Genomic DNA, 19,021 nt, shown 5'->3' with positions numbered 1-19,021 from the left:
CCTTTGAGTTCATAAAAGCCCAGGTGAGTAAGAATCAGTCAACAAACACGGTGAGTAATATCTTGTCCTTTTATTGTCACCTGCACTTCATGTCACATGTTTAGCATAGCCTTCTCTGTCGGCAATATAGGATTTATATGTGATAAATGCAAGGAGACAGTCAGGCTGACGGAGAAGATTTCAGAACTAGAGACACGCATCCAAACTTTAATTGAGGATAGTAAGAGTGCAAGAGCTTTAGATACTATTTTGGATGCGCCTAGCATAGTGAACTCTTTACATGATTCGGTTCCGGCTGAATTAGTGCCTGTGCAGCAAGGCAAATGGGTGACAGTGAGGGATCGCTCTAGTCGCGGATCAAAAAAACACTCTTCCGTTCCGATTACCATAACAAATCGATTTGCCCCGCTCAGTGAAACACCCACTGAGAATTCTGTTGATTGTGCCCTAGTAATTGGTGATTCGATCACACGGAACATGAAAATAGAGACACCAGCCACCATAGTCACATGTTTACCGGGTGCCAGAGCGCCTGACATCAAAGCAAATTTAAAAGTGCTGGCTACTGCTAATCGTAAATTCTCTAAGATCATTATTCACGTCGGCACTAATGATGTTCGACTCCGCCAGTCAGAGATCACCAAAATTAATATTAAAGAGGTGTGTGAACTCGCAAGTACGATGTCAAGCACTGTAATTTGCTCTGGCCCCCTTCCTGTTCGCAGGAGTGATGATATAGTTAGTAGATTGTGTTCACTCAATGGCTGGCTGTCTAATTGGTGTCCGCTTAATAATATAGAATTCATAGACAATTGGAAAAGTTTTTGGGGCAGACCCGACCTGTTGAAAAGAGATGGTATTCATCCGTCCTGGGATGGTGCTGCTCTTCTCTCTAGTAATTTGGCTCATAGTCTTAGAGATAAAAAAAGGTCAGGAAGCAGACAGACTGGCTTAACCGACTGTCTGCTTAGCGTCCTCGCGTCACCAAGGTCAGATAAATCCAATCACAAAGAGCCTCTTTCACCATTGACCACCATTGATATCATCATTTAGAGACTGTGTCTGTTCCCCGAATTTGGAAATCCAAAAAAACGTCCAAACCCATCTAAGGTTAAACATTTAATTGATGTTCAACAAATAAAAAACAGCTATAATACAGATGAGCAAATGCTAAAGCTTGGGTTGCTGAATATTCGATCCCTTACTCCAAAAGCACTCATTGTTAATGATATGATTTCAGATAATAACCTAGATGTGCTGTGTTTGACAGAAACCTGGCTAAAACCAAACGATTACATTACTTTAAATGAGTCCACCCCACAAGATTACAGTTGTAAACATGAACCTCGTCTGAAACGCAAAGGGGGAGGTGTTGCTGTAATTTATAGTAATATTTTCAAAACCACTAAGAAATCAAGTTTTAAATATACTTATTTTGAAGTGTTGGTGCTTAATGTAAAAATATATAGTGTAAACGATAAATCACGTTTGAGATTTGTGCTGGCTACTGTATACAGGGCACCATAAAGATTTTATCAAGGAATTTACGGACTTTCTATCAGAAGTAATATTGACTACAGAGATAAAGTGAAGAGTTCAGATGCAAAAGCCTCTAAGTGCCATCTGAAATTTTCTTCTAGAATGATAATTTTTATAAAGCTTGTATATTTAAGTTCAATAATTTCACTTAAATGGCAATGCAAATTATCGATTAATTGTCATTTAAGTGAAATTATTGAACTTAAATATACAAGCTTTATAAAAATTATCATTCTAGAAGAAAATTTCAGATGGCACTTAGAGGCTTTTGCATCTGAACTCTTCAAGTACTAATTGTTGGTGATTTTAATATACACATAGATAATGAAAAAGATGCATTGGGATTGGCATTTAAAGACATTGTAAACTCAATTGGAGTTAGACAACACGTGTCAGGACCTACTCATTGTCGTAATCATACTCTAGATCTAATATTATCACATGGAATAGATGTTGATGCCGTTGAAATTCTGCAGCAGAGCGATGACATCTCAGATCATTATCTAGTCTCATGTAAATTACATTTAGCCAAGGCTGCAAAGCCGACTCCATGTTATAAATATGTTAGACCTATCACTTCTGCCACTAAAGATTGCTTTATCAATAATCTTCCTAATCAGTTTCATCATCTCAGCATCCCGGATAGCTTAGAAGAACTTGATATTGCAACAGAAACTTTTAACTCTCTCTTTTCCAGCACTTTAGACACAGTTGCTCCATTGAGCTTAAAGAAGATAAAAGAAAATAGTCCAACGCCGTGGTACAACGAGCACACTCAGGCCCTTAAAAGAGCAGCCAGAAAAATGGAGCGCAACTGGAAGAAAACAAAACTAGAGGTATTTCGGATTTCATGGAAGGAGAGCACGATTACATACAGAGAGGCTTTAAAAGCTGCTAGATCTGCTTATTTTTCAACCCTATTAGAAGAAAATAAACATAATCCTAGGTATTTATTTGAAACAGTGGCTAAACTAACGAAAAAGAAAGCTTCAAGAAACACAGCAGTAATGACTTCATGAACCTCTTCACTTATAAGATTGATAATATCAGGGACAAAATTAAAACTATGCAAACGTCTACTACAGTATCGCATCAGGGAGTGCTTTTTAGTCTCCCTGAGGAAAATTTTTATTCATTTATTGCTATAGGAGAGGAAGAATTTTGCAAACACGTTAATTCATCTAAATCAACAACATGTATGTTAGACCCTATACCGACTAATGACGCTCGGCTCGCTTTTCGCTCGGTTTTCCATTGCAGATAGTACCTCCACAATAGTACCTGGTCGTAATAGCGACGCCGCAGGAAACTGCCGTGACTTAATCTTCTACGCGACACACACCCGCTACCCACACACACAGGACAATGGAGGAAATCGAGTGTATGCTTTTTTTGGATGTTTTTGTTTTTGTTTTTGCTGTTTTTTATTCAGGATACTCCATCTGGCGCGTGCAATGATGACGCAGTGAATAGTGACGATTCTCTCTGACCAATCAGCAGTCTGCCGTGTTTTCACGTCACATTTTAGTATCGCCTCAGCTCGCTTAGAACCTCGCCGGAGGTGATGCGAAAAAAAGTACCTGGAAGCAGGTGCAGGTACAACTTTTACACAGTGGAAAACCAAACAAAGGCGAGTCGAGTCGAGTCGAGCTGGTACTGTGTAGTGGAAAAGCGCCATAAGCTACTGAAAGAGATGCTTCCAGAGGTCACAGATCCTCTTCTTAATATCATTAATTCATCTTTGTCTCTAGGATACGTACCAAAAACCTTTAAGCTGGCTATGATTAAACCACTTGTTAAAAAACTGCAACTTGATCCTACAGAATTAGTCAATTACAGGCCGATCTCGAATCTGCCTTTTCTGTCAAAGATATTAGAAAAAGCAGTATCCTCACATCTGTGTTCCTTTCTTGAAAGAAATGATATCTGCGAGGATTTTCAGTCCGGATTTAGAACGTACCATAGTACCGAGACAGCTCTCGTTAGAGTCACAAATGATTTGCTCTTATCATCCGATGGTGGTTGTATCTCTCTATTAGTGTTACTTGATCTTAGTGCTGCATTTGACACCATTGACCACAACATTCTTTTAAATAGACTAGAAAACTATGTTGGCATTAGTGGAATTGCACTAGCATGGTTTAAATCATACTTATCTGACCGTTATCAATTTGTAGCAGTAAATGAAGAGATGTCTTATCGATCACAAGTTCAGTATGGCGTACCACAAGGCTCAGTACTAGGACCGCTCCTGTTCACTCTGTACATGCTACCATTAGGAGATATCATTAGGAAACATGGAATTAGCTTTCACTGTTATGCTGACGATACTCAGCTGTATATTTCTTCAAAACCTAACGAAACTTACCAATTCACAAAATTAACGGAATGCATAGCTGATCTAAAAAATTGGATGACTATTAATTTCCTACTTCTAAATTCTGAAAAAACTGAGATTCTAATTATTGGACAAAAAACGTCCTCACATAATAACCTAGAAAACTGTCTAACACTTGATGGCTGCTCTGTTAAGTCTTCGTCGTTGGTTAGTAACCTGGGTGTGCTCTTTGATACCAATCTTTCATTTGAAAGTCACGTGTCTAGTATCTGTAAAACCGCATTTTTCCATCTTAAAAATATATCTAAATTACGCCATATGCTCTCATTGACAAATGCAGAACAATTAGTTCATGCGTTCATGACCTCAAGGCTAGATTATTGTAATGCTCTACTGGGTGGTTGCCCTGCACGCTTAATAAACAAACTACAGCTAGTTCAAAACGCAGCAGCTCGAGTTCTTACCAGAACCAGGAAGTATGACCATGTTAGCCCGATTCTGTCAACACTGCATTGGCTGCCTATTAATATATTATTATAAATTTTAAAATTTGCAATTGCTGATTACTTACAAAGCACTAAATGGTTTAGCTCCGCAGTACTTGAGCGAGCTATTAACGCATTATAGTCCTTCACGTCTATTGCGATCTCAAAATTCCGGCCAGTTAATAATACCTAGAATATCAAAATCGACTGCTAGCAGTAGATCCTTTTCCTATTTAGTACCAAAACTTTGGAACAGTCTTCCTAACATTGTCCGGAAAAGCAGACACACTCTGTCAGTTCAAAGCTAGATTAAAGACACATCTTTATAGACTTCTATAATTCAATGTTAGGCTGCATAGATTAGGTCAGCCGGAACCGGGAACACTTCCCATAAATCCTGATGTACTCGTTACATCATAAGAAGAATGGCATCTACGCAAATTTTAGTGTCTTTGTTTATCCCGAGGTTTTCCCGCAGCCTGCCGGATCCAGGCCATATCCAGAACTGACGAAGGACCTTCGCCTGGACCCGATGACAACGCAGTGCTGAAGTGCCAACTAGTCTCTCCCTTTGGAGGATCCCTTTACCACTCTACAGATAAAGCGTTGTCGGGAAAATTCGTTTCGCGTACCTACCCCGAAGTGACAAAAAATTATAAAACGACGAAGACTTGACAGAGCAGCCATCAAGTGTTAGACAGTATTGTAGGTTATTATGTTAGGAAGTTTTTTGTCCAATAATTAGAATCTTTTTTTTTTCTTTTTTTTTTTTGAATTAAATAGTAGGAAATTACTAGTCATCCATTTTTTATATTAGCTATGCATTCCGTTAATTTTGTGAATTGGTAAGTTTCGTCAGGGTGTGAAGAAATATAAAGCTGAGTATCATCAGCATAACAGTGAAAACTAATTCCATGCCTAATGATATCTCCCAAGGGTAGCATCTAAAGAGTGAACAGCAATGGTCCTAGTACTGAGCCTTGTGGTACGCCATACTGAACTTGTGGTCGATAAGACATCTCTTCATTTACTGCTACAAACTGATAACGATCAGATAAGTATGATTTAAACCATGCCAATGCAATTCCACTAATGCCAACATAATTTTCGAGTCTATTTAAAAGAGTATTGTGGTCAATAGTATCAAATGCAGCACTAAGATCGAGTAACACTAATATACAACCACGATCGGATGATAAGATCAAATCATTTGTAACTCTAATGAGAGCTGTCTCAGTACAATGGTATGGTCTAAATCCAGATATCATTTATTTCTAAAAAAGAAACATAGTTGTGAGGATACTGCCTTTTCTAGTATCATTGACAGAAAAGGTAGATTCGAGATCGGCCTATAATTGACTAATTCTGTAGGATCAAGTTGCGGTTTTTAAAAAGCGGTTTAATCATAGCCAGCTTAAAAGTTTTTGGTATGTACCCTAGTGACAAAAAATAATAAATTATATTAAGAAGAGGATCTATGACCTCTGGAAGCATCTCTTTCAATAGCTTAGTCGGTATAGGGTCTAACATACATGTTGTCATTTTAGATGATTTAACGAGTTTAGTAAATTCTTCCTCTCCTATAGCAATGAATGAATCAAATTTTTCCTCAAGGAGACTACAATGCACTGTCTGATGAAATACTGTAGTCGACGGTTGCTTAGTTATAATTTTCTCGCTGATATTATCAATCTTGTTAGTAAAGAAGTTCATAAAGTCTTTACTGCTGTGCTGCTTGGAAACATCTGGGGTTGAAGATTTATTTTTCGTTAATTTAGCCACTGTTTCAAATAAATACCTAGGGTTTTGTTTATTTTCTTCTAATATGTTTGAAAAATAAGCAGATCTAGCAGCTTTTAAGGCCTCTATGTACGCAATAGTGCTCTCTTTCCATGAAATAAGGAAAAAAATAGTTTTGTTTTCTTCCAGTTGTGCTCCATTTTTCTGGCTGCTCTCTTAAGGGCCTGAGTGTGCTGAGTTGTACCACGGAATTGGACTATTTTCTTTAATCTTCTTTAAACGCAACGGAGCAACTGTGTCTCGGGTGCTGGAAAAGAGAGAGTCAAACGTTTCTGTCGCAATATTGAGTTCTTCTAAGCTATCTGGGATGCTGAGGAGATGAAACTGATCAGGAAGATTATTAATAAAGCAATCTTTAGTGGCAGAAATGATAGGTCTAACATATTTGTAACACGGAGTCGACTTTGCAGCCTTGGCTAAATGAAGTATACACAAGACTAGATAATGATCTGAGATGTCATCGCTCTGCTGCAGAATTTCAACGGCATCAAAATTGATTCCATGTGATAATATTAGATCTAGAGCAGCCTTTCTCAAAGTGGGTGCCGCGGCACACTGGGGTGCCCCCTGACTGTGTCAGGGGTGCCGCCAAAAAATTTCGTAGGTAAAAAAAAAAAAAAAAAAACGCTACGATAGCGCTCAGCTGTCATATATCACAACTTTTCAGTGTTTTCATCCACATAATGTTTGTTTTAGGTTTCAGACATAAGTACTAAAAAACAATACATTTAGAGTTTGTAAAATACACACTGATGTCAAAGGAAGAGGCAATAATAATCCTTTCCATTATAATTAGTTTTATTCATATCAGATACACATTGTGTAAGTAACTTTAAAGTTTACTCTGTTCTTCTCCCAGTTTACCTGCCACTTACTTTTATGTATTTCGGGAGAAGTGGATGAATTCACTTGTTGTAAATCCAACAGATCCGATTCTCTGAACTGCATCTGCGGCACAAACTAATGGCATGGCGCAAACATGGCGGCGCATACAGCTCAACTAACGCGATCGTTATAAAGGTGTTCAAAAAACAAAACACTTCCACTTGCATATATTTGACAATCGGAATATCAGATATTTCATGCCATATCTAACAAATTTGTGAATATTTTGAATAAAAAAGGAAAAATGACATAAAAGCAGATCATCATTCATTCAGCTCTGTTGTTGCTGCGGTGTGTCACGTGACAGGCAATGACGCGTCACCATGGAAACCATAAAGTGACACATTCTGAATAACGGTCACCTTGAAAAACTCACGCTGGGGGGTCAGCCAGAATATTTTAAATTTACGTGTGAAAGCCGGGTTAAACATATGAACGGATTAATAAAATTGTAAATTCATTTTATATATATATATATATATATATATATATATATAATTTGCATTACATTTGGGTTATGCAGTGTTTTTAAATTATATTTTACACTGGGGTGCCTTGAGATTTTATGCACTTTTGAAAGGTGCCCTGACGGAAAAAAGTTTGAGAAAGGCTGATCTAGAGTATGATTACGACAATAGGTCCTGACATGTGTTGTCTAACTTCAATAGAGTTCGGAATGTCTTTACTGTAAATGCCAATCCCACTGCATCTTTTTCGTTATCTACATGTATATTAAAATCACCAACAATTAGGACTTTATCTCTGATAGAAAATCAGCAAATTCTTTGATAAAGTCTGTAGCAACAATGACATCTGCTTTTCGCATTAAGTGGATCATGTGATGGCAAAACACATCGTCTTTGTCCTTGCTGGTTAATAATTGCCCCACGAGGACCAATTTGCCAGCGCCAGTTTGGCTGGTACTCCCATGACCTCCCCCCCCCCCCCCCCCCCCGACTTTACAACCTTGTGACATTCCACACACACACACAAACACCCTTTGTGTATAACTGAGAATAAGAGAAATATCTTTTATTTTATTTTCTAAAGTATGTACATTCCTATATGCATGTGTGATTAGTTTTACCTTATAATAGAGGTTTGGTTTTCTAATGTGTAGTTTTGAATTCTAAGTGTTTATCGAAAGAATGTTTCTCCCAATTTAGGGTCTCAAAACCCTAAATCTCATGGTTTTGTAACCCTACCCCAGACCATAAAACTTTACGACCCAGGAAAAGGCAAACATTCCAAGCGAGTCACATCCCAAACGCACCACACACACACAGATTTTTCATTGACTTTCCCACATAAGACATTACCAAAATGTTGATATATTTCTGAGGTGCCTTTTGTTATGACCATGTCATATTGGGGTGTCTATGATTTTGTCATGTGGTAATCACAACTTTAAATGTGTGTAATTCTGCATGCCCTCGCGTCATGTAGAAGCTGCCGTCCTTTGCAACTAAGTTATATACTCGCCTCTTCCGTAACGGGAGATGAATCTTACTTTCCGGTAAACGTTACATTCAGTGAGCCGGGACACTGTCCTCGCTTGCTTCCTGCCTCAGCATCACTCGAACAGAGACCAAACTTGCAAGTATATTTATATCTGCCTAAAAGTGATTCCAGGTGTCTCGTGAACTTAGGTTCCTGTATGTAATAATTACTAGCTTTTCCCTTCTCTATATTTCTTTCTTTCTTTCTTTCTTTCTTTCTTTCTTTCTTTCTTTCTTTCTTTCTTTCTTTCTTTCTTTCTTTCTTTCTTTCTTTCTTTCTTTCTTTCTTTCTTTCTTTCTTTCTTTCATGTCATTCATTCCGATCACGTCATGTTTGTTTAAATGTTTGTTTGTTTTATTGTTTGCATTTTACGTACGTTTATATTTGTAGCTCATATAATCTCCCTAGTTTTGCATTTATTAATAAACCCATTTATACTTTTAACTGTCTCTGTGTTTGAAAACCCGCTTTTTATGAAGTCAATGAAATTTAAAAGATCTATAAAGCTACAGGCTCTATATTAGGCTATAAACTACCTTGAGTAGTTTTAATTTATAAACCCAAAAAGGCTTTATCTTCGTGGCCAGAAGATAAACTTTCTTGGAGTTTTGTAAACAGGAATACTTCTTCTTAACTGTGATAGTCTTACATTTATTCGCTGGACGAATAACGGATGACAAGACCAGTTACAGAATGAGGCATTTCCTATAATTGATAAAGTAAATGCATATGCGATTTATGAATTATGACCATGTTATGATTATTAATATTTCTAAAATTCCCTATATCCTTGAGCTAATTCGCATTGACCCAGAGAGGCATTTACGTTACAAGTCTGTATGGTGCCCTGGTGGCCTATAGACAGTAGCCAGCACAAATCTCAAACGTGATTTATCATTTACACTAGATAGTGTTACATTTAGCAACAACACTTCAAAAGAATTATATTGAAAACAAGACTTCAGTAATTCTGAAGATATTACTATAAATTACAGCAACTCCTCCCCCTTTGCCTTTCAGACATGTTTATAACAGTAATTTTGCAGGGTGGACTCATTTAAAGTAATGTCATTGTATGGTTTTAGCCAGGTTTCTGTCAAACACAGCACATCTAGGTTATAATCTGTTATCATATCATTAACAATAAGTGCTTTTGAAGTAAGGGATTGAATATTCAGCAACCCGAGCTTTATCAGTTGTTCATCCGTATTATATCTGTTTTTTTTTTTATTTGTTGAACATCAATTAAATGTTTACCCTTAAATGGATTTAGGAGTTTTTTTGTATGTCCTAATTCGGGGAACAGACACAGTCTCTATATGATGATATCTAGGTGAAAGAGGCTCTATGTGATGGGATTTATCTGACCTTGGTGACGTGAGACAGCTAGCAGATGGTCGGTTTAGCCAAATTACAGTGCCTGATATTGTACTTGCGAGTTCACACACCTCTTTAACATTAACTTTGGTGATCTCCGACTGGCGAAGTCGAACATCATTAGTGCCGACGTGAATAACAATCTTAGAGAATTTGCGATTAGTATCAGCCAGCACTTTTAAATTTGCTTTGATGTCAGGCGCTCTGTCACCCGGCAAACATGTGACTATGGTGGCTGGTGTCTCTATTTTCACGTTCCGTGTATTAGAATCGCCAATAACTAGGGCACATTCAACAGGATTCTCAGTGGTGTTTCACTGAGTGGGGAGAATCTATTTGATGTAATCGGAATGGAAGAGCGGTGTTTTGTCCCGCGACTACGCCTCACCGTCACCCAATTGCCCTGCTACACGGGCTCTACTTGTAATGTGTGTGCACTGCAGCTAAAGTCTGGCATATTTGGCCAGTCTGAGGCCTTTAATCATGTTAGCACCACTGTCTTGGTTGAGGTCCCAATCATTCAGCATGCTAAGGAACATCTCCCTGATGTAGTCCCTAGTATGGGAGTCAGACATGGCCTTGACATTTAGGACTACCTGCTTCCTTTGCCAGTTAGTCTATAAAATGACATGTTAGGCTTATTAGTGATTCAGTTTCTCCAGACCAACAGTCTGTGGTGAAGAACAAATAGGGGCCAACATTCTCTGATGCAATTAGTGTCTTAATTCGCTGGTCAAACTTTTTTCTACACACTGTCCAGCATGTCTGTGCGGTAGTATTTTTCACTTTTGATTGTATATCTTAATTCTATCGTTGTCAGCAAGCACTGGAAGCCAATATCTGAAACAACAGTAAAGGGCTGGTTGTCTGTAGCAATCATTTCTGTGATTAGGGTATACATTTTTTGAAAGTATACTGTTACACTTGTGTTTTCTTTTTCAGCTGTTTAGATTCACTTAAGACAAAACTGTGTTTTGATATTTTGACATAATTTTGTGTATGTGTCTGGTCGAGCAGAAGGGCCAAAAAATAAACAAAAAAACTGTGAAATTTGGGTTTTGTTTTGGGCTTTTCTATTTATTTATTTTTTGGCCAATTAATGATTTTTTCAAGTATTTAAAATGCATCTGATAATATGATGTATATGATCACATTGCACAATAATCTAGAAACGATGTAAATCGACACCACAACAATAGGGGTTATGCGCAACATACTTCCGGGTTCTACAAAACAGATATAACTACTTCCGGTCATCAGCTACTGAGGTAAACACAGCGTAGGAATGGCGACCTTTTATAGCCGGTGTTTACAGGAGCTACCCATTCTATCCATTTCAGATGTACATCGTATTGCCAAACGGACTTCCAGAGCCCCGAGTACTCCGTTAGATAAAGGATTTAAGTTTTTACGCCTCCTCATTTATTCATGATTATGAAGGTATGTAAGTTAGTATATGTAGCTTTTGCTAATGGCACCCGATGTAGAGTTAGCTAACTATCAGTAAGTTAGTTTAGACTTGTATGCTATCATAGTAGTTTAACCTTTTATATTTGCTTGCAGACGATTAAAACAATCAAATGAAGACTGCATTTTATTTTTTTTATAAAAAAATGTTTCTGATACTTAAACATTCGTGACATTTTAATTAAAACAGAAATAAGAATTGTATTCTAAAAAAAGCGCAAAATAAGTTACCTCAGAGATCATCTACCGCTGCAGATGCGTACGGTAATGCAAACCGGAAATGTTTATACCTGTTTTCCGGTTCGAACGTTGGGCGTTCCGCATGACCCCTATTGAAGCAGCAAACTGTGTGAAACACAACATTTATGGTAATTTTAGTAAACTTTTGGCCATGGCTGTACAAAAAGTTCATAAAGATAGTAAACACAGTCAATATGAAACAAGTTGTTTAGTCAGTCTTATGAAGAGACACGATAGCTTTATATGAAAATTTAACTTAGCTTTATTCTCATAAACATTGATCAAAGATAATTATTTTGTATATATAAACACACACATTCATGTATATATTTAAGAAATATTTGCATGTATATACTGTATATATATTTATATATAATTTCTATTAGATATAAATATTTTACATATAAACGTCTCTCCTCAACCACCCACCAGTGTGTAGCATCCACTTGGATGATGCAGCGGCAGTCACAGTACAACGACGCCAGTGCGCTCACCACACACCGCCTATACGAGACTGTGATCGAGCCAATTCAGTGGATAGGGATTATTAGGAGACCATGATTGATAAAGGCCAAAAGGGAATTTGGCCAGGACACCAGAAAAAATCCCATGCCACTTAAGTGCCATGGGATTTTTAATGACCACAGAGAGTCAGGACCTCGGTTTAACGTCTCTTCCGAAGGACGGAATAAATAATACATATAAAAAAATTCTGAGACCTAGTATGGACTGGTGTGTTTTTGCATTTACTGCTATTACTTTGATGTTCATAAACACATCAGTTTAGTGGGGGGAAAGTCACATGACTAAAACAAATAAATATGACAACGTGGCCTCTAATTCCCTTGGGATTACCCTGATGTCCTTAATTCTCACATCAAACACATAACAGTTAAATCAAGTTATAATTACACAAAAATTTCCAAGTGAAAACTGAATGTTTGCACAAAATGTTAATTTTGAAAAATATCTGCTTTCTCACCTTGTCTTTGCAGTCTTCATTGATGAGTTTACTATTCTCCAATATATCTGAAAGCAGATCATTTATTATCTATTTTATCAACAGAGGGGCAATCCATGCAACATTAAATGATTTAACATTCATTTTCTAAAGTTTATTTACAGTGTTAACATTAATGTTAGATTTGACATGTATTTATACAAAACATCAAATGAGAAATTTTACTGAAATAAAAAAAAAAAAAAAAAAAAGAGCAGACAAGACAGTGAGAAAAACTGTCCAGAGAACATTTTGCCAGTGTTTAAAGTCTTGCAGCCTTAATCTAGCATACTGTGCTTAATGTTTTATCACTTAACCATATATTTAGAGCGAATGAGAGATGGACGTGACAAGAATTTTGCTTAGCTAAAAACATTTTTGCATGTCAACGTACATTTTCTGCGATTGTGCATTAGTAAAGGGGATGTGAAAAAGTAAATTTTTTAAAATAGGATGCATGGTTTCACATTTTTTACACATTTTTCAAACAGTTGGTTGGAGCATAGAGTGAACACTTATGGCCAAAGACATTTGTCTGAATGTGTATGGCTGAAGCACCAGTGGTTAAAAAATATGAATTTAAAGAGACAACTTTACACAGAGTGTTTTACTGAGCAAACAGTCTAATAGCTAAAGCATCTAGCATGCTGTAGTGTCAACAATAAATAAGAAAACAATTCTAAAACTACTCATCCTCACTAACTGACTAGTTGACTGTTAGGGCCAGATTTACTAACCAGCTTGCACCAACGTTAAAAAACTGCGTTAAAAAACTACTGTCAGGATTTACTAAAGACACAAAGTGAAAAGTTAGCGCTGAAAAGGTGTGGACAGGGTTATTTTAGCAGCTGACCTTATTGAATTTGTATTTGTAGGAGTTTCCCTTTCAGACGCAAAGTTTATGGGAGAAGAGTATTTAAATGTAAATTTAAAGGTGATTTACTAAGGTTTGCACTAGTCAATTTACTGGTATTTGTGCCATTATTTACCACCAAAAAAACCTGTCTTAACCAGATGATAATTTGTGCTGCTCTTGTTAGATTGTGTTGGTCACTATGGAAAAGATCTGGCTGCGTCTGTGTCCTTTAATTTGCATGTAGTCAGTAGATCACACGCAGAACTTTCCACTCCCATCTGCGCTTTTTTGTTTTTGTGCTCTCACGCTAATTTGCCCTGTTTAGTAAATCTGGAACCTAGACATATAACACTAAAATAAATATTAGTGATTGTTGTACTCACTATGGCAGGTAGGACAGCGTTTGCCATTGTAGGCAAACCTGGTAAGAGTCATATCAAAATCTGAGATCACCTACAACATAAACAACAAAAACCCATCAAATTCCCATGTCATTACATTCAAGCACTGTACTCAACAGTGTTGGGAGTAACGCGTTACAAAAGTAATGCATTACAGTAACATATTACTTTTTGCTGTAAAGCAGTAGTGTAAGGCATTATTAATCAATTTTCAGTAATATTTTACTCGGTACATGTTCAGCAACGCTTGCGTTACAACACACTTTTAGCCCAAAATTGAATTGTTCAACAAAAAAACAAAAACGGGGGAAAAAAACAGCAAGACCGCGAGATATTAATGAATGAAAAATGCAAGCAAGTTATTACCTGTTCGTGGTTAGTCAATAGCTGCGTGTGGTGTCCAAGTTTGTAAATAAAGACTAAATGACAGCTTCTGATATTTGTATGGCGATTTATTTAATTCATCTCCCTCTTGCTGGTGTACCTTTGTATTGTGTGACATAGTCCAGTAAAGGCGTGTTTAGGGCAGGTTTTACAGGAGTGCAGCGAGGCATGTTTTTGTCCTCTGTGCTCGCGCTGGCCAGTGGAAAAGCGGCTAATGGGAGAATATGGTAGAAGAAGACTGTACATTCGTGAGATGGACGTGCGCATTACTCTGTTTGTTCTGTGTTTTCTTTCTAACCAGTTAAGCTATGTTTAGGTGGTGTTTTTCATCATGTTTTCATCACGCAATCATGTTTTTGATGCGGTGGTGACGCGTTCATGTAAAATGTAAGGGTGGCACTGCCAATAAAAGCACCTAAAAGCTGTCATAAAGAACCGGCAAAAGTTATGATTATGAATATATCAAATATAGCAAGGAGACATTTTAATGAAGTTGACGATGCTGACTCACGATCTTCGCAGTAGTGAACGCGCCAGAGAGAAATGCACATTTCATACGGATTACATAAGCAGAGAACAGTCTGTTTTCTTTCGTTTTGAATTTAAAAGTAGACATGTCTGTGAGACAAGTAGGCGCTGAGTTTCGGTTCATTTATGAGACACGCTCTTCACGCGCCGGCGCCTCCGTGTCGCGTTTATCTATTGTCTACTATATTAGACTGATATGTTTCTAATGTCTGGACTCCTTTATTAAGGGAGTAGCCTATGGATATATAAACAGACGTTTCAATATATTGGTATTAAATGCATTTTCTGAGAATTTCTATTTCAAGTTTTTACTGCAAATGTCACGTCCATAATGCTGGAATTGCCCAATTTTAAAGAATTTATCCTCAACTAGGTTTGTGGTGTAGGTCTACGTATTTTATAATGTTAACTTCAAATAATACTAATAGTAATGTAAAGATGTGGTAGCATTGGATCTGGACGGGAAGGATAAATCTGGGAGTTGGAAGGGACGCGTTGTGATTCTGCCTTCTCACACCGTGACACAGGTTCGTGGATCTGAGTGTCGCGATTTCGGTTTTATATCGCATATCGATATCATTACAGCCCTATGTCATTTTAGAATGTTAAGTTCTACTTCTGTAGTTATTTTGGTGAAAGTAACTCAAAAGTAATACAGGAGTAATGTAACGCATTACAATTCTGAGACAGTAATATTGTAAGGTAAAGAATTACTTTTAAATAACAGTAACAAGTAATGTATAATGTATTACAGTTTGGAAGAAACTTGCACAACACTGGTACTCAATAGTGTAAGAAATTAGATAAATGCCAGGTAGTCTACTTGAGGAATAACCACTCACTGAGAAGACAAATTACCTTTTTTGAAATTAACATTTGAAGTCTCTCTTGTGAAACTAGCACCATCATTTGAGATGCAAGTCTCACCTAAGCAATCCTAATCTACATCTTTTTCCCTTGACCCCCCATTCCCTCTTTCTATCATGCTGAGATCACCGGAAATTCACCCAAAAATCGATATGGTTTAATGTGAATAATTATCATACAGTATTGCACATGTTTGGTATCATTTGAAATGTCTCAGTGCGACTCGTACAAAGGTCTCATTCCCAAAGAAGTAAACCAAAAGGTAATACGGTATTTAAGAGTTTAGAGATAATTGTCACACAAAGTAGGGTGGGTCTTCCAGGCAAATGGCCTCCTGCTCTCGAAAGGTGTAAACTCCATTTGTTAGCAAATGTTTCCATGTGAAAAAAGTGTCTGTCTATATGCAACAAGAGGCTTGGCGCAATTCTGTACCTCAGATCAGCCCGTGATGTTGAGAGCGGCCGAGACTCTCAGTGTCATGTACTTTCTAATGTCGGGTTTGCATCTCTTTTCTTTATTACACAGCATTTGATGTTTTTATTGATTATCTTTGAACTGATTATTTAATTGGCATGATACTTTTACCTGACATAATAAATTGTAAACATTTGATTTTATTCTAACGGACTCGGACATTATTTTCAGTAAAGAGTTAAAAAGAATAGTCAAACATTCGCTCACATTAATGATGCACAGATATCACTAAAACCTTTAGTGATAAAAAAAAGTCAGATGAAATAACGAGAAAATACATATGAAAAAAAAGTATTTCATTTTTATCAAATTATTTTGCCACGAGGAGAGACAGTAACACGCAAAAACCTTGACCCGCTGACCGGATGCCTCCATTGGGCCAAGTGAGTCGGGCTTACAATAGAAAACACAAAAATAAAATAAAAAATTATAAAAAACTGATATCTGCATTGTGATGAGAATTCGGTTCAATCAAATGAGCACCTCAACATCTCCTTTAACATATGCTAAATATTATAATTAAACTGAAGTTTTTCAGACCCCCGCAAACGAAGGGGTATGAGAAATGCATCGGCTACAGCGGCAACATGGCTACCGAAGTGAAAAAGGAGACCCATAAATGTATTTTGGCGTTAAGGACTTTAACAACAAATAATCGTTTATGTTACATTCAGTGTTGTGTTCATATTTACAATCATGTTCTTCAAAGAAACGTTTGCAAAAAATAAAAATAAAAAACAAAAAAATCGCTTAAGTTTGCTAATGTTATCCCGTTAAACTGACTGCACGATAGTCCCACAACATAAGTTCATATCTCATACCCGGTAACTTTGACAGCATACCATGTCAGAATTAACGGCATTTTGGAAGTTTGCTCCTTTGAAAGTAGTTGGAGTAGTTGTGGTGTCCCATTTCTTAGGGGAATATTTTCATCCCTACTCTTTTGCCACTCTGTTTCAAGGAGCAAGGGGAATTGGTAAGTGTAGGAGAAGGGATACAAATTACAATTGGGATTGGGCCTAAGCAAACTTGTCAATTCATCTTGACTAGGGGTGTAATGATTCACTCGTTTTCTCAATTATAAATCTTGACAATGCATATGCATCAATCTTGAAACGTATTTTTGAATCGTACATCGTTGATTTCAATCAATTATCGATTTAAAATGCTAAGAATCGAATTAATCGCGATTCAATAGCGATTCAGTGCTTTAAAATATATAAACATTAAATAACTACATGCGCAAATTAATGGAGACGTTGGGCACCGTCATTCGCGTCCTCACTGCTCTCCTTCACAGATTCTATGTGCAGCGCTGCACTCTTTACCGCCTTTCACTGGATTGCGTTGTGCTCCGTCCATAGCTCTCATTGACATTTTTGAGAAGCCCACGTTTGTGCTCTCCTCAGGACGGCCACTGCTATTCATATGAGCAGATGAAAGCTCTCTTTCGAGGCAGATAGTGCTGAGTCAAACTGCTCAAGCCATTGATAAAGCTTCCAAGACATTGCGTGGTCACTCCTGCTGTGTTGAAATAATACGCTTTGATTGCCATTATTTTCTATAAGATAATTAACTGAAGTTTTAAGGAAATGGGTCATACCATTGGCATTACCTGAGCAGTTGAAGTAACCCTGCTTATTCAAGGGCGCACATTTATTGCATGGATGGAGCAAACACAAAATGTAAGGGCCCTAGTTTAACGATCTGAAACGCAAGTATCAAACGCGTAACGCAAGTAACTTTGTGGGATCTTGTGGGCACTGTTGCTATTATACCGGTGGGATAAATGACTCTTCCGCCCCACGCAAATCTAAAATGGGTTGGTCTGAAGTAGCTACATTACTCATAGGTGTGGTTTGGCCGTAACGTGAAATAAACCAATCAGAGTGTCATCTCACATTCCCTTTAAAAGCAGGTGTGCTTGTTCCATGGCGGATTGCTATTATAATGGCGGATTTGCCAGGCGCACTCCTTTTTCCTGGTCTGTGACGGAATTGTTTTCTGAAACTGCAAAATAGCACCAGGAAACGGATTGCTGTCAGGTATTTTGTCAAGTGCAAAATACCATTAATCCCGAGGCAGTTGGAATGCAGAACAATAATAAAAATAAAAAAAACAGCTGATGAGCAGTAGATCGCCGGCAATTATTAATTGGCATGAGCAGTCTTTCATGTTGTTGTTTCTGTCTGTCTTGCACTTTCAAAACTTGCTCCTTTGTCTTTATCAACTTTTGTGATCTTGTCTTAAAAAAATCTTGAAACGGGATACTCGTAGAAAATAAAAGATCAAAGAATTTAAAAAAAAGTAACATAACCAGCACCTATATCTCCAATATAGTTAGGCGGCGGCCTATATAACCAGCACCGATATATATATATATGTGTGTGTGTGTGGTAACTTTACTTTTTATTACTTAAAGCTCACTTGAAGTTCTTCGATACTACATCAAAAACTACTAGCCTAACTGATAAAGTTCACACATTATTTAAAACAAGTGAACAAAATAAGAAGAAATACACAAATTACAAGCAGAGATGAATACTAAATAACAAATTTAAAGTCTGACAATAGTATTCATGTACAGAAATGAATAATTAAGCCAAAATATAAAATAACACTGTAGAATTTAAATATAGTTTTATCTTTGTTAAAGCTGTAAATTTGTCATGTTATTAACATTAATGACACAGAAAACAGTAGGAATATTAGGTGTCTGCTGTCACTTTAAGACCGAAAGATCAACTACGATCATTTCCACCCCTATCTATTAGGAAGCCTAAATCTCTTACAGACGTTTTAAAGTAAGATGCCAATGGGCTCGTATCTACAAGAACCTTATGACAGTCATTTGGCTGGCCAAAACAATGGGCTCATATC

General features: G+C 37.2%; 1 protein-coding gene across 3 annotated transcripts in view; it reads right to left on the bottom strand.

The window, feature by feature from the left end:
* Positions 1-19,021, bottom strand: part of LOC311299845 (cytosolic 5'-nucleotidase 3-like) — a 257,523-nt gene that overhangs the window by 104,741 nt on the left and 133,761 nt on the right. For all 3 annotated transcript variants that reach the window (XM_084423722.1, XM_084423723.1, XM_084423721.1), the window contains exons 3-4: positions 13,871-13,940; positions 12,614-12,660 (exon numbers count right to left, since the gene is read on the bottom strand). In XM_084423722.1, coding sequence (XP_084279848.1) covers positions 12,614-12,660; positions 13,871-13,940 — 117 coding nt within the window. The remainder of the gene's footprint in view (positions 1-12,613; positions 12,661-13,870; positions 13,941-19,021) is intronic.

Source organism: Rutilus rutilus (genome assembly GCF_951802725.1).
Source record: "Rutilus rutilus genome assembly, chromosome: 11".
Lineage (NCBI taxonomy): Eukaryota > Metazoa > Chordata > Actinopteri > Cypriniformes > Leuciscidae > Rutilus > Rutilus rutilus.
The sequence above is the reverse complement of the archived record's forward strand: the minus strand, read 5'-3'. Positions and strand labels throughout refer to the sequence as shown.